General features: G+C 41.2%; 1 protein-coding gene across 2 annotated transcripts in view; it reads left to right on the top strand.

Annotated features, from left to right (window-relative positions):
• Positions 1-13,410, top strand: part of LOC144493849 (signal-induced proliferation-associated 1-like protein 2) — a 490,731-nt gene that overhangs the window by 164,303 nt on the left and 313,018 nt on the right. For both annotated transcript variants that reach the window (XM_078213418.1, XM_078213417.1), the window contains one exon: positions 11,408-11,541. In XM_078213418.1, the coding sequence (XP_078069544.1) occupies positions 11,408-11,541 (134 nt within the window). The remainder of the gene's footprint in view (positions 1-11,407; positions 11,542-13,410) is intronic.

The raw sequence follows: 13,410 nt of genomic DNA, 5'->3' as shown, positions 1-13,410 counted from the left end.
AGCACAGTGGTTAGCACTGCTGCTTCACAGCTCCAGGGACCTGGGTTCGATTCCCGGCTTGGGTCACTGTCTATGTGGAGTTTGCACATTCTCCTCGTGTCTGTGTGGGTTTCCTCCGGATGCTCCGGTTTCCTCCCACAGTCCAAAGATGTGCGGGTTAGGTTGATTGGCCATGCTAAAATTGCCCCTTAGTGTCCTGGGATGCGTAGATTAGAGGGATTAGCGGGTAAAATATGTAGGGATATGGGGGTAGGGCCTGGGTGGGATTGTGGTCGGTGCAGACTCGATGGGCCGAATGGCCTCTTTCTGTACTCTAGGGTTTCTATGATTTCTATGATTGATTAAGTTTATTAGTGTCACAAGTAGACTTACATTAACACTGCAATGAAGTTACTGTGAAAGCCGCCACACTCCGGTGCCTGTTTGGAGGGAGAATTTAGCGTGGACAATCCATCTAACCAGCATATCTTTTGGACTGTGGGAGGAAACCGGAGCACCCGGAGGAAACCTATGCCGACGTGGGGAGAACATGCAAACTCTGCACAGGCAGTGACCCAAGCCAGGAATCGAATCTGGGTCCCTGGCACTGTGAGGCAGCAGTGATAACCACTGTGCTGCCCCAGGTTAACAGAAGTAACAACAATCCCAATGATGGTTTAGGATTTGGAACATCTTGGTGCGAGAACACTCAGATTTTTGTTTCACTCTGGTGTACTTCACAAGCGGTTTATTAATTTTCTGCCTTTCTCTCTCTTGACAGAACTGACACTAATTGAGGTATGATTTCACAGGCACTGACTTTACTTCATTACCTTGCCTAAATGCACAGCCTTGTAATTCTGAATGTAGTATTTTGTGCAGCTCTGCTTAGATAAAGTAAATTAGTTTATAGCTTTAGTACTGAAACAATAAGCTAAATGCGATACAAAGCCATATCCAAATCTGGGAACCACAAAAATAAATGTAGAAGCTGATTGGCAGTAATCAAATTATGTAGTTGTAGCATAGGACTAATGAGTCCAGCTCAGCTACAATTTATCACATTCACCTGATCACTTAAATTCAGGTCAAATTGATACAAACATAATGTTTTATACTTCTTACTCTGGTTGGAAAAGTCTTTGGGCCAGAATATCTTATTGCCATGCTAAGCTCACTCTAATGATTTGAAATCGGTGCAGAAAAAAAAACTTGTGTACTTGAATCTTGGTAAACATATTGTTGGTTATAGATGTCCTAATGGATTAAAAATATTCCTCCCCCCACCTCCAATTTCTGCTTCTTGCTGAAGTCTCTCAGTGGGCCGAAGGGCCTCTTTCTGTGTTGTATGACTCTGTGATGCTATTGCATGAGTATGGTTCCATGGTTGCTCTCTGGTACATCACTTAAATGATTGTTCTTCATGGGTGAAGATTGATGAGTACTTACATGCTATTCAAGGTAGAGCATAGCAACCACTTCTGATCCTGTCCTTTCAGCACTTACACCTGCAAATTCCTGTAGGGGCTGCCAACAGCAATCAGATCTGTAAATCTGGGTTCTTCCCTTGTGTAACCCAGGGCTGATGAAGGTCCCTTTGCCCTTCCAGCAGGGGTCAACTGAGATGTCAAGGACCAGAAATTGTATCATATAGATTCCATTTTGGTGATAGGTGTCACTACAATGCATGAATTGCTTGTTAGCACTACCTAGTGGCAGCAATTGATTGCTGCCTGAGTCCATGACTGAGCGGTGTGGCATTGCTCATTTGTGTTTAGATTTTATCACTCGGTTATACTGAATGTTTTATCCAATACTGAATTTTTTTTACAGGAGAACAAAAGGAAGGATTATTAGGGCCAACAAATTTGTTTTTTCAATAATCAACTTTACTTCTCCTCATTTGCCTCAATTAAATTTCTATTCAGAAATAAATGTAATTCTCTCCAAATGGTGAGAATGTGGGGCAAATTGTCACAGGAATGATAGAGACAAATCACATGCGTGCATTTAAGGGGAAGCTGGATATGTGCATGAGGGTGAAAGGAATAGAAAAATGTGCGAATAGAGTGAGATGAAGATGGGTCGAAGGAGGCTCTTGTGGAGCATTCACATAGGCATACATCATTTAGGCTAAATGGCCTGGTTCTGTGTTATACATTTTCTGTAATTCATTTATACTCTTCATTTCATTGGCTATGCTTGGTAAGTGACAACATTCAAGCATGGGCTGACATATGGCAGGTAACATTCACAATAGTGACCATATCAAAGCAAAGAAAGCTCAGACTTCTTCCTGAACATCATAAAATGCACCATCTAAGACTCCACTATCATCATTGTGGGGCTGGTACGTGGTTTGTATGTGGTAGTGGTGGGGTGAGGTTATTTTCCAGGAGCTAAACTAGATCAGCAATATCAACTCTCTCTACAAGAGCAGAGCAGCGGTGAGTACTGTGCGAAAGGTTGCTCTTCTCCTCATCCTTCATTGCTTCATTGTCATCGACCTGGTCATCATGTCCACTCATTCTAATTCATCTGGAAATCTAAGTCAGATGGCAATTAAGTTACTGGATTAAAAAGCCACTGCCAATAATACTGGAAGGTTCTCCGCATACTGCTGGACTTCATAGCTTGTGTTGAGCCTCATGGTTCCCTGCCCTTTGTTCCCATAATGTTGATATTTTGAGGATAGTCAATGAATATTGGTTGTTTGTCTTGTAAACCCCACTTACCTGGTTATGATGGTCCATATCCATCAGTTTGTGCCTGTTTCCCAGGTGCAGCCCTAATAGTGGTCACCAGTCCCGGTGATGCTGTTGGCTTTCTGATTGGGCTGGCAGCTTTTGGTCATGGGCTGCTTACCTTAATTGGACGGCAGCCATTTAATTGCTGCCTCCCGTAAAATGTGACTCCAAGTCCTGCCACCTGCCAAAATGGAGCCACCCTGCTTCTGGCTTTAGCAGCAGGATCCCTGCTGCTTCAGAAAACTCCCAGCCATAATTCTCTTGTTTTTCAGAATTATTTCAAGATTTCTCCAAGCTTCTCTCGCCCATGAACCCCACTTCCTGTTCCCTTGACCCAATTCTCACAAAACAGCTGACCACTTTTCAAGACCTCCATGATAGGTGGCATTGTAAATGTTCTCTTTCCTTATGTCCTGTCCCCATCCCATTCAAATGCACCATCATCCTCCTCCCCTGCAAAAATCTAGTCCAGCCCTCTTGATGTCCTGTCCCATTTTCAACACAAGTTCTTTAAGGTCTTGTCACTTTGAGTTGGTTTCCTTCCTTCCCTATCTTTTTATTTTAAGTATATGTAATCAGACATCTATCCCATCCACATCATTGAAATGAACCTAATCAAACTCCTAGTTTCTCACCTCACTTTTGGCAATTGTACCTTCGGCTGCTGAGGCCTCAAACTCCCTGAATCCCTTTGCTGCTCCACATTCTTCTCCTCCTTTAAAACTCTGCCAAAAATCCACTTTTTCAACCAAACTTATAAGGTGGGATTTTCGAGACAATCCGCCACATGTTTTGTGGCAGTGGAAGTGGTCTGCTATAGGCCAGGGGCAGGATCGTCTGCTCTTGCCACGTCAATGGAGTTTGAAACCTGCGGTGGGATGTGCCATTGGCAGGACCAGAAGATCTCTCAGGTGTGAACAGCCAGAAAATTCTCCTCCTTTAGCTTGGTATATATTTGCTTACACCTTTGAAGGTCTTTTGGACAAGCCATTAAACTGAGGTCCCAACTACATGCTTTAGTGAATGTAAAAGAACCCATGGCAGTACACTGAAGAAGAGCAGGGGTATCAGTATCATGCCCAATACTTATCTTTCAAATAACATCACAAAACTGATTATTTGGTCATCATTACATTGTTGCTGTTCATGGGAATTCACTGTGTGGAAATTGGCTGCCTACATTACAACAATAGCTACACTTCAAAAGTATTTAAACGCTTTGAAATGCCTGGTGGTTTTGAAAAGCACTATACAAACACAAGTCTTATTCCCTTCATGAATATAGCAACCTTATGGGTGGTCTGTTGCGAATGGGTCGATGAGGATCAGTTGCAATGTCAAGTTTAAACGGAATGCAACACATTCTCATTAATTTTATAGGGTGAATAGTGTACCATGTTCATGTGAGCTTTGTTGAGAAGTATTGGTCTGGAAAATGAAGAACATGTTGGATCCTTTTTAAGCTTATAGTTATTGATCAAATTGAGGGTACATTTCCTAAACATAGCTGTAAATATCTCTTTGTATCTGCTCTGTGTACATAATATAATTATGAGGGTACATAATACAATAATACGACTCTTCAAGACAAAATAATTAATGACATGTATCTGCTAATGAATTTCCTGTGTCTTTGAAGCAGATCAAGTGCCATCATCATTATTAATGTGATGACCAATCATAGTGCCTTCTAAAATAATATGTGCCATGTATCCCATGTGCATTTGCCTTCTTAATAAGTCTCCCATGTGGGACTTTGTCAAAGGCTTTACTGAAATCCATGTAAACTACATCAACTGCACTACCCTTATCTACACACTTCGTTACATGCTCAAAAAATTCAAACAAATTTATTAAGCATGACCTCCCTCTGACAAAACCATGCTGATTATCTCTGATCAAACCTTCCTCTCCAAATGGAGATAGATTCTCTCCTTCAGAATCTTCTCCAGTAGTTTCCCAACCACAGGCGTGAGACTCGCTGGTCTGTAGTTTCCTGGCTTGTCTCTACAACCTTTCTTAAATAGTGGGACCACATTAGCTGTTCTCCAATCCTCTGGACTCCCCCAATGGCCAGAAGGGGATTACAAATTTGGGTCAGAGTTTCTGCAATTTCCTCCCTCGCCTCCCACAATTTACTTTATGCCAGAAAGATGATGCATAGGTAAGTTACTATAATAAACACAGAATTCTGAATTCATGCCATTTGGGCATGTTTTTATTGTGCAATATGTAAGAGGAACAGTTCACAGAATCACAATACTGCAGTGCAGAAGAGGCCCTTCGGCCCATCAAGTCTGCATCAATGCATGAAAGGACCTAATCCCACTTGCCAGCACTTGGCCCATAGTGAAAGGACCTAATCCCACTTGCCAGCACTTGGCCCATAGCCTTGAATGCTATGGTGTTCCAAGTACTCATTCCAGTAGTTTTTAACAGATGTGAGGTGTCCTGCTTCCACCACCCTCGCAAGCTGTGCATTCCAGACCGTCACCACTCTCTCGGTAAAAATATCATTTCCTCAAATCGCCCTGAACCTCCCACCCCTCACTTCTAACTTTGTCACCTCGTAACTGACCCTTCAACTAAGATGAACAGCTGCTCCCTATCCACCCTGTCCATGCCCCTCGTAATCTTGAACACCTCAATCAGGTTGCCCCTCAGTCTTCTCTGCTCCAGAGAAAACAACCGAAGCCTATCCAACCTCTCTTTATAACTTAAATATTCTATCCCAGTCAACATTCTGGTGAATCTCCACTGTACCCCTTCTAGCGCAATCACATCCTTCCTATAATGTGACGACCAGAACTGCACACAGTACTATAAATGTGGCCTCAACAAAGTGCTATACAACTCTATCATGACCTCTGCTTTTGTAATCTATACCCCGATGAATAAAGGCGAGCGTGCCATATGCCTTTTTCACCATCCTATTAACCTGCCTTTCTGCCTTCAGAAATCTATGAAAAAACACGCCAAAGTCCCTTTGTACTTCGGAACTTCCCAAAGTCAGACCGTTCTTAATTTACTAAATTACTCCTTCCAAAACGTATCACCTCACATTTTTCAGGGTTAAATTCCATCTGCCACTTATCCGCCCATTTGACCATCTTGTCTATATTTTCCTGTAACCCAAGACACTCAACTTCACTGTTAACCACCCAGCCAATCGTTGTGTCATCTGCAACCCTACTGATTCTACCGCCATGTAGTCATCAGTCATTTGTATAAATGACGAATAATAGGGGCCCAGCACGGATCCCTGTGGTACACCGTCACTAAAGCAGCTGTCTATCATCACCCTCTGTTTCCTACTGCTAAGCCAGTTATGTGTCCACCTCATGAGATCACCCTGTATCCCATGTGCATTTGCCTTCTTAATAAGTCTCCCATGTGGGACTTTGTCAAAGGCTTTACTGAAATCCATGTAAACTACATCAACTGCACTACCCTCATCTACACACTTCGTTACATGCTCAAAAAATTCAAACAAATTTGTTAGGCATGACCTCCCTCTGACAAAACCATGCTGACTATCTCTGATCAAACCTTGCCTCTCCAAATGGAGATAGATTCTCTCCTTCAGAATCTTCTCCAGTAGTTTCCCAACCACAGATATGAGACTCACTGGTCTGTAGTTTCCTGGCTTGTCTTTAAAAACCTTTCTTAAATAGTGGGACCACATTAGCTGTTCTTCAATCCTCTGGACTCCCCCGATGGCCAGAAAGGGATTACAAATTTGGGTCAGAGTTTCTGCAATTTCCTCCCTCGCCTCCCATAATTCATCTGGAACTAAAGATTTGTCCACTTTTAAGCCCACCAATACCTTGTCACTCCCTATCACAATTTGATAATCAGTTGTTAGCTTAATAGCAGTAATGCACTGATCCAAACTTTTAATGTGACTGGCACAATATGGGATAGGTCCCTGCAGAGCTAAATTACAAAGAAGCAACACAGCCATATTACAGAATAGACTCACCATTAATTTAGCAAACAGATACATATAGTTGATATTTTAACTGTGCAGTGAAGCATAAAGATATCATCTGAAAAATGTGACGGCAAAAAGAAAAATGTTTCAAGACCTTTAGGAGTAAAATATTGATGTTGTATGAAGAATTAAGGAAAGAATAGCAATGCCAGTCTGTTGGGAACATGGTATTTTAAGAAATTGAGGGTCGAGCTAACTCATTTTGTTCATTGTTGTGTTAAAAAAGCGTAAATAGCATCTGTGTGTGTTTGTTTTTTTTTGGTGCTGTATATTGACCCCAAAGACAATTCCAGTAGATAAGACCATAAAGGATAGGAGCAGAATTAGGCTATTCGGCTCATCAAGTCTGCTCCACCATTCAATCATGGCTGATAAGTTTCTCAATCCCATTCTCTCACCTTTTCCCCGTAATGTTATAACCATTACCTGAGATGGTTTACACAATGTCAGATTGGAGGGTTTTCTCCATCCAGTGTCAGCCGTGGTTCGTCTTAGAGGCAGAAGATTGTGGCTTCAAGTCCAACTCTCGTAATGAGAATTCAAAATCTAGGTTCACATTAGAATCATTGTAAGGTTGCAGCATAGAGGAAGGCTATTTGGCCTATTGTGTCTTTGCTGCCTACCTGAAGGAGCAATGCACCCAATTATACTTCCCTAAGCTTTGCCCTGTGGCGCTGCACATTTTTCTCTGCAGATAATAATCCAATTCCCCTTTGAATGCATCAATTAAACCTGTCTCACCACACTCTCAGACGGTGTATTCCAGATCTTAACTACTTGCTGTGAAAAATATTTTTCCTCATGTCGCCATAATTCCTTTTGCTGGTCACCTTAAGTCAATGCCCTCTGGTTCACATTCCTTCCATCTATCTATCCAGACCTTTTTGGTTTTGAATACCTCCTCTCGTTCTTCCCCTCTCCAAGGAGAACAGTCCCAACTTCTCCAAGGAGAACAGTCCCAACTTCTCCAATCTATCCTCGTAATTGAAGTTGTTCATCCTTGGGATCGTTCTTGACAAAGCTCTCTAATGCCTTCACATCTTTCCTAAAGTGTGCAACCCAGAACTATTTGCAATACTCCACTTGAGGCTAAACCAGTTTTTTAAAAGATTTAGTATAATTCCTTGTTTTTGTACTCTCTGTCCCTATTTATAAAGTCCATTAACTGTTCTCTCAACCTGTTTAGCCACATTCAATGATTTATGCACGTATACACCCAATTTCTGAACCCCCATTAGTGTCCTTTATTTTATATTGTCTCTGTGCATTCTTCCTATCAAAATGTATTATTTCACACTTCTCTGCATTAAGTTTCACCTGCCACTTATCCGCCCATTTCATCAACTTGAAGTGGATGTCGTCTATATGGACTTTAGTAAAGTGTTTGACAAAGTCCCTCATGGTAGGTTGGTGCAAAAGGTTGGATCTCGTGGGATAAAGGGGGAGGTGGCTAGATGGGTGGAGAACTGGCTTGGTCACAGAAGACAGAGGGTGGTAGTGGAAAGGTCTTTTTCCGGCTGGATGCCTGTGACTAGTGGTGTTCCGCAGGGCTCTGTATTGGGACCTCTGCTGTTTGTGATTTATATAAACGATCTGGAAGAAGGTGTAACTGGGGTGATCAGTAAGTTGGCGGACGACACGAAAATGGCTGGACTTGCAGATCGTGAGGAACATTGTCAGAGGCTACAGAAGGATATAGATAGGCTGGAAATTTGGGCAAAGAAATGGCAGATGGAGTTCAATCCAGATAAATGCGAAGTGATGCTTTTTTGTTGGACTAACGTAGGGGGGAGCTATATGATAAATGGCAGAACCATAAAGGGTGTAGATACGCAGAGGGACCTGGGTGTGCAAGTCCACAGATCCTTGAAGGTGACGTCACAGGTGGAGAAGGTAGTGAAGAAGGCATATGGCATGCTTGCCTTTATAGGATGGGGCATAGAGTATAAACGTTGGGGTCTGATGTTGCAGTTGTATAGAACATTGGTTCGGCCGCATTTGGAATACTGTGCCCAGTTCTGGTCGCCACACTACCAGAAGGACGTGGAGGCTTTAGAGAGAGTGCAGAGGAGGTTTACCAGGATGTTGCCTGGTATGGAAGGGCTTAGTTATGAGGAGAGATTGGGTAAACTGGGGTTGTTCTCACTGGAAAGACGGAGGATGAGGGGAGACTTAATAGAGGTGTATAAAATTATGAAAGGCATAGATAGGGTGAACGGTGGGAAGCTTTTTCCCAGGTCGGTGGTGACGTTCACGAGGGGTCATAGGTTCAAGGTGAGGGGAGGTTTAACACGGATATCAGAAAGATGTTTTTTACACAGAGGGTGGTGGGGGCCTGGAATGTGCTGCCGGGCAAGGTGGTGGAGGCGGACACACTGGGAACGTTTAAGACTTATCTAGATAGCCACATGAACGGAGTGGGAATGGAGGGATACAAAAGAATGGTCTAGTTTGGACCAGGGAGTGGCGCGGCGTGGGCTTGGAGGGCCGAAGGGCCTGTTCCTGTGCTGTATTGTTCTTTGTTCTTTTGAAGTTCTACTATCCTACAGTGCACAATACTTCAAAGTTTGTATCATCAGCAAATTTTGAAATTAGGTCCTGCACACCAAAGTCTAGGTCATTCATATATATCAGGAAGAACAGGGATCCTCATACTGACCATTGGGGAACTCCACTATAAACCTACCTTCAATCTAAAAGCAACCGTATACCATGACTGTTCTTATCACTCAGCCAACTCTCTCTTTTGTTCCATGAGCTCTAACTTTGTTCACCAGTATGTTATGCAGTATTTTATCAAATGTTATTTGTCAGACCATTTACATCACATCAACAGCATTAACCTCATCAACTCTCTGTTACCTCATCATAAAAACTCAAGCATATTAGTTAAATGTTGTTTGTCCTTAAAAAAAGTCCATGCTGAATTTCCTTAATTAGCTTTCATTGGTTTAAGTGACTCTTAATTTTGTCCAAAACTGTTGTTTCTTAACACTTCACTGCAGAGTTTAAATTGACCGGCCTGTAGTTGGTGAGCATATTGTCGCATCCTTTTTTTTGAACACGGAACATCTGCCATTCTCCAGTCCTCTGGCACCACCTGAGATTAAGGAAGATTGTAACATTTTGGCCATGCCTCCGCACTTTCCATGCTTACTTTCCTCAGTATTGTTGGATGCATCTCATCTGGCCCTGTTAACTTAGCAATTTTAAGTACAGGCAAACTACCCAGTACTATGTCCTTATCAATTTTAGGCCCTTCAAATGTCTAAGCTATGACTTAGGCAGACTCTTCTTCCTTGGTGATGACAGATGCAAAGCATTAATTTAATAACTCGTGCATGAATCCCTCTTTAGGTCCCAAATTGACCTAATTCCTTTTTCCGTCTTTTTACCTTTTAATATGTCTTTGAAGACTTTGGGATTCCTTTTTATGTTAGCTGCCAGTCTCTTCTCATAACACTTGCCTCCCTCTGCCCTTTACACTACTATTTTTCCCAGTCTAAATTTGCATAATTAAAGTCCCCATTTGTAACTTTTTAATTCTTGCGCATCTCTGTAATTTCCTTGCAGATTTGTTCCTTCAGATCTTTTCCACTACTTGGTGGCCGATAGACCATACCAAACAAAGGAATTGCACTTTTTTTGTTACTTTTCTGTAGCCAAATATATAATGTCCTTGACTCAGAGATATTCTCCCTCTGCAGTGTTCTCCTTAATCGATATTGTCACCCCTTCTTGCCTTTCTTATCTTTCCTGAAAAAAGTATAAATATTGGGAGGATAACTGAAATGGTTTATTTACTTGACCTTTATTATCTTAAAAAATTGACCTTTTTAATTTTCCAGTTCCTTGGATTAACTCCCCAATTTTGAAGATAGGCTATAGCCTATCAGCTTACAACCTTCCTTTGATATCGTGGTTTGGTTTTTTTTCTTGCATTTTCAAACTCCAGCGTGACCTAGTCTGCTCCAGCTCTTGACTATTAGCTCCTTGTAAGTAATAGGCCTCAAACTGGGCTTCAATCTATCTTCCAGCTGCTCCCTCTTCCTCTCACATCTACTCCATCTCCCAACTCTTGCTCCAGGTGACATTCTAGTACTGAGAGGGTGCTGCACAGTTAGAAGTGTTACTTTCGGGTGAAGTGTTAAATAAGTGGTCCTGGATTCACACTCAGTGCATAATAGATCCCACAGCACTATTGGAGAAAGAGCAAGGGAGTTCTTCCTAGTGTCTTTGCCAATATATATTCCTGCGCTAGCATTGCTATGAAATGTCTGGTCATCATCATGTTGCTGATTATAGACCTTGCTGTGAACAAATTAGCTTCTGCGTTTCCTAGGTGATTGCAGTGATCAATGCATATTTCTTTTCTTCTGTTCACTTGAGAAGGTGTATCAAATGTTGAAAATTTTGAGGACCATCAACCTGAAGAACTTAAACTAAGATTAAAGTATAAAAAAACTATGAATCGTCATTTAAATTTCTGCTGTTGGCCACATTCAGCTTTACTTGAGAAAACTTGATAATGACTCATAGATCATGAATATCAAATAACTGCAAAGTTTGAATGATGTTTCCCCAGTTGGAAAGTTGTTATCTGTTTATTTGAGGCATGTTTATTACGTTGCACTTGTGCTCTTTCAATTCTTTTGTCTGCCTCTCACATACCCCACCTTTTCTACAGAGCATCAAAACTACTTTGGAACTGATGAAAGTCTGGGACCTGTGGCTGTCAGCATCCGGAGAGAGAAGCTAGATGAATCAAAGGAAAAAGACGGGCTGCAATACAACTACCGTGTAGCTTTCCGGACCAGTGAGGTGGGATTCTAATTCGGTTGCTACGTAGTTATTTTAAAACAGGTTTGCCACAGATTGGCTGTGGAATGTTTAAAATTGGGCCTGAACTGAGATTCCTGCCAGGGATCACTCCTGCATATTAATTATTCTTCCTCAGACATTCAGCCTTCATGTACAATTTGGGCTTGCCATTGTCCTAGCAAGTTGGAGGGATTTCACTTTCTCTGAACAGATTTGTGCTCTGGTTATTTGAGTATTGAGCTTTCTGCCTGCTATTGGTGTTTGTTCTAAAAGCCAGAAACAGCAGTAATTTTATTTGTTTTGACATGTCGTTGGTCTTCTCTGCTGGAAAAAGTGTAGCATTTAATAAATTGTTCATGCAGCCGTGAAAATTTTTCAATGTTATCTGGATTTTGTTGAGTTTTTAGATCAATTTCTTTTCAATAGTTTTCAATTTGATTAACTTGATTGTCCAATTGTATCCATTTTATACCTATTGTTGATGTGGGGAGTGGGTGATATATAATTTGCTTTCAACCATGAATATTTTTACTTCTAACTGGGTATAGTTGACTTTCCTTTAATCTCTAGTCTGTGCTAATTTCAAGATTGGTGTTGAATGCCCTTCCCAGTTGGCTGATATGTTTATTTACATTGTCTTTGGACATCGTTAGATTCTCTACCACAGAAAGCTGTTGGGGCTAGTTCGTTAGATAAGTTCAAGAGGCCCTTGTGGCTAAAGGGATCAAGGGGTATGGAGAGAAAATGGGATACTGAAAGTGCATGATCAACCATGATCATATTGAATGGTGGTGCAGGCTTGAAGGGCTGAATGGCCTACTCCTACACCTATTTTCTATGTTTCCGAAGTATGAAGTTCACTTCAAACTCCTCACAAGGACCATTGTTGCCATCTTAATTTACAACAGATCTAGTTTGATAATGTGTCTAAGGTTGAATGTTCCAGTTTCAAAGGACGCCAAGTTTCAGTTCTTCCATGAAGTGTATATCCAAGTGACAAAAAAACTCTGCTATCACAAGTTTGAAATATGCTGTGTTGGGGACTCCAAACTACACTTGACCAACCCATCACCAAATTTGATTGAGAAAAATACTTCTTGAGCAACCATACAAATGATATCCTACGTGACCCAAATTCTGAATCATTAGCCTGATGAAAATACTATTATCCCCTTCCATCCGCCTTAACCTAAATGGACATATTATTTGAAGGAATTGAATTCTCTACTTTTCCTTCTTCCCAAGAGAGCAGAGTAAAGAGTGGCAAACTTACCTCCTGTAGGAAACTGAATTGCAAATCAGAATCCTGATAGAGTTTTGGATTTAGCTCCGGTAGCCATGAGTGCCAGTACACAAACATCACGTTGTGTTAGTCAACACTATTTTAATAGCTTTGTAACACAATTAGTATTCTGTACTAAAGATGTCCTAAAGAAACCAGTTAATTTGACTTAGCAATGCTTGTTCCTGTGATCAAAAGATTTTTAATTAACCAAAGCATTTTCTGCATGAATAATGATAAAATTCCTGTTCAGCAATAATCTGTCAGCCCATAAATTAGTCTCTGGAGACAAAGTAAAGAAACTGGTTTTCCCTGTTAAGTTTCCATATTCTAAGGCCCGCAGCTCCTACTTTCAATGAATTTTGTTTTCATCAAAGTGAAAGTCAGGGCACTGGTTCACCAAACAAATACATTTGTTCTTTACGAAACACTTTTTTAAGCCTTCTTACGTCCTTTACAAATAAATTAGTTGGTGCTTTCCCCTTCATTGTATATATGTGTCACTTAGTAAAATAAAACTAAACATGTAACTTGCTTTTTGTGCTTGTATGTTAACATTGAAGATCACAGCTTCAGTTAGTCCTCCT

Source organism: Mustelus asterias, chromosome 5 (assembly GCF_964213995.1).
Source record: "Mustelus asterias chromosome 5, sMusAst1.hap1.1, whole genome shotgun sequence".
In the NCBI taxonomy this organism is placed as follows: Eukaryota; Metazoa; Chordata; class Chondrichthyes; order Carcharhiniformes; family Triakidae; genus Mustelus; species Mustelus asterias.
Note: the sequence above shows the minus strand (reverse complement) of the source record. Positions and strands in the feature narration are given on the sequence as shown.